This window comes from Anneissia japonica, unplaced genomic scaffold (genome assembly GCF_011630105.1).
Source record: "Anneissia japonica isolate Jap-2015-1 unplaced genomic scaffold, ASM1163010v1 scaffold288292_len1863012_cov191, whole genome shotgun sequence".
In the NCBI taxonomy this organism is placed as follows: domain Eukaryota; kingdom Metazoa; phylum Echinodermata; class Crinoidea; order Comatulida; family Comatulidae; genus Anneissia; species Anneissia japonica.
Window position 1 is genome coordinate 953928 of NW_022688773.1, and position 3438 is coordinate 957365.

Sequence of the window (3438 nt, forward strand, 5' to 3'; positions counted from 1 at the left end):
AATCGTCGGTTCATGCGCATGCGCATTCACATTTCTATCGGCGTTTTTCGCACTTTTTGGGAAGCGAAAAATGCACAACCAATCAGAGCTCAGGAAGCGAACAGACGCTTTTAAATTCGCGCGCGAATAAATTCGGGCCTAGTGGAAAACAGGCTTAAAGGCTGTTTTCCACAAGGCGAATTTATTAGCGCGAATCGAAAATGTGTTCTTGTACGCATGCGCATTTGAGAAAATTAAACAAAAATTTTTGATTCGAGCGAATAAATTCGTCTAGTGGAAAACGCCCTCCTTAAGCCGGTTTTCCACTAAGCGAATTTATTCGTGCGAATTTAAGGCGTCGACTCGGTTCCTGAGCTCTGATTGGTAGCGCACATTTTTCGCTTCGCAAAAAAAGTTGAAACAGAACTACCAATTTTGCTGAAGCGAATACTCAGATAGAAATGTGAATGCGCATGAACGACGCTTTCGATTTGCGCCAATAAATTTGCCTTGTGGAAAACAGGTGAAGTCTGTTTTCCACTAGGCGAATTTATTCGGGCGAATCGAAGGCGTCGGTTCGGTTCCTGAGCTCTGATTGGTGGCGCACTTTTTTTTTTAAAATTATTTGAAAAATAACAGGAATTGTTTTTCGGGGGTGTAGCCTTAACCACTACTGGTGGCGGTGCATGAACTGTCGGTGTCGTATGTTCCCATCCGCTCAAGTTCTATGAACAATTTAGTTTAGATTTTTACTTAAACTATACGGTTTTCTCGGAGGGATAACTAAATGTGGGTTAGTTAAACGTATAGGCCTACTTTACAATAAATAAAATGAATCACAATTTAAACAAGTGTCTCAATTACTAAAATGAAAAACAGTTCGCCCTTCAATTTGAGACCACCTTTGGGACCTGGAAATTTAGGGTAATCTTGGGGTCTCCACATAGAGGGTTAGCTTAATGCAAATATATTGGAGATTGTTATTTGGTTATTTGAAAAATTGGTCTCGAATAATTGGAGGGTACCGTACATTGTATGCTTTTCGCTGTGACGTATAGCCTTTATTTTACACTCGACGTGGAGTTATTATAAGCCTTATATCTTACAATGAGTATACAAAAACAAATACTTAGAAATATGCATTGTTCATTAAATTACTAGTGTAAAAGCTTATGCGTCGAAACATAGTCTAGATTGTGAACCATCTTACATGCTAATAATGAGTTAAAATTGGACAATTTCATAAATCTCGCTCTCATCATATCTTTGGATCAAATGAAGTATTTGTATTACTTTATTTATATATTTATATTTTATACACCGTCACACGTCCATTTCATATTCATTTTGTTCTACATTTTTTTCTGCGTGCATTTTTGTGTTTGGTGAAATAAGTCCATTTCCACGACTGTGATTAGCTAGCCTTTCTGCCGCCACACGCGTCATCAGACGATCGTCATCAAATGTACTGTCTTTCCGTACAGCCCTTGCGATCATTGCATCGTTATAGTTGTTATTGTTGACAACCATGTTCCCTCGGTATTTCTTTCTGTACTGATGTATATAATAAATTGCGAATAAAATTGTAAAATTCAATAAAAGAAGACCAGCGCCAACAATAAGAACTATACTCATTTGCGCACCGCCACCACCATCGCTATTTAACGTTGCACCAGGAGCAAGTTTTTGAATATTGTTATTGGTTTGCGTCGTAGTAATTGTACGCGTTGTAAGTGGTGACGTCATCAGTTGGTTCGCAGTTTGCGTAATGTCGCCGCCATCGTCGATTACTTCATAGCAAACACCGGAAAGTATTTGCTCCACTTTCGGAATGTAATGTTCCCAAAATGAAACTTTGTGCAGACGAAAGAAATCGTTTTCTTTTCGTTTTTGACCGATGTGTAGGAACTGTTGGCCACCGACTGTGTATGCGGGCCAAGGATCGCCCGCAATGTATGGATCTTTTCCCAGGTATTCATTATAAAGACTCGTAGACTCTTGGGATCTTGGGTCATTCGGATTTCTAAGAGAGGAAAAAGAAAACACGAATAATTAGAAGGAAATAATACAAATAAATATACCAACGGAACTTATTTGAAATTGTAAAATGTTGATATCCTAACAAATAATTAATGAATGAACTCACTGAAAAAATAGGGGCGGAAAAACCAAAAAAAACTTTTAAAAATGGGGTTTTTTAAGGTTTTTCTTTACAAATTAAAAAATATATGAGTGAATTTATCTTTATTGTTTGACAACTGCTCTACAAATTAGTCTAAAGGTGTTGTCTGACGTAAGATATTGCCATTCTAGTCCTCTGTGGGTTATTTTTGTTCCATCTGATGAGAATTTAAAAATAAGTAAATTAAAAAAAAAAAAAAAAAAAAAAAAAAAACAAAAAAAAAAAAAAAAAAAAAAAAAAAAAAAAAACTTTTTCCACCCACTCCTATTTATTATTAATAATCAATAATTAATTATCAATAATAATAATAATAATAATAATAATAATAAAAACAATATGAAAATCCTTTTAAGTAAACCAAAAAATCCATTTATAATTAAAATCACTTAATAACAATGATGTCGATGATTATGATAATGATATTGATAATAGTTCTATATACAGAATAATAAATCTGCAGGCCTGTTATTCCGTTATATAAAAGACATGGGATCATTATTACAAATGGCGGTAATATATTATAACATTTTTTTCTAAAACGTAAACGTAAACTTAAATAGATTCAAAAATAATAATTTGAAAATTACCCTGTTTTAGCGAAATTTGACCAGTATGTCATAACTGAAAGACTGATTTGGGCCTCTTTCCTGGTGTAATTATACATGTATACTCCAAAGCCACCAGACGCGAGAAGTAACGGCGCCCCCACAACGAACTGCACTTCATCCAGAAACACGGAGCCTATGAATGAAACACAAGCAAACGAGAAAATATATAGAAGATCAAACTAAAAAAAATTAAAGCACATATACAGAAGTCAAATGTATAAATCATTCAAATTATTACGTCGGCACCGGCCCACATCGTTAATTTATTCAAGTCTCGTCTTTAAGAGTGTTTTGCACTCAAGAGGTCCGACCAGATCTTCCCCGATGGGGGGAGGGGCTCTTAACTTGCATGGTTTTCTATCAAATTATCCTTTTTAAATAAAGAATACCATAATGAGAAGGGGTTGCCTGTCTCTTATACACATCTAGATGTGTATAAGAGACAACTACCTTGTTGGGGAGTTCGGACCCCCCGTCGGGGAATTCTTGGTGCCGCCCCAGTTAAAGTGTACAGTAGGCCTAGTCGATTTTGCCAATTTGTCCGTGCTGAAAAGCACAATATTACAATATGTAATTTTCATTGTGAATACACTGTGCAGTAAGCCTATAATCAGCATAGGCGTAGATCCCGGGGGGATGGGGGATATATATCTCCCCCCCCCCCCCCCA

The 3438-nt window shown here is 36.2% G+C and overlaps 1 protein-coding gene across 1 annotated transcript in view; it reads right to left on the reverse strand.

The window, feature by feature from the left end:
• Positions 1–598: 598 nt before the first annotated feature.
• Positions 599–3438, reverse strand: part of LOC117123543 (neuroligin-3-like) — an 11284-nt gene continuing 8444 nt past the window's right edge. Inside the window, exons 4-6 of the mRNA XM_033269509.1 lie at positions 3303–3315; positions 2749–2948; positions 599–2002 (exon numbers count right to left, since the gene is read on the reverse strand). Coding sequence (XP_033125400.1) covers positions 1303–2002; positions 2749–2948; positions 3303–3315 — 913 coding nt within the window. The 3' untranslated portion in view covers positions 599–1302. The remainder of the gene's footprint in view (positions 2003–2748; positions 2949–3302; positions 3316–3438) is intronic.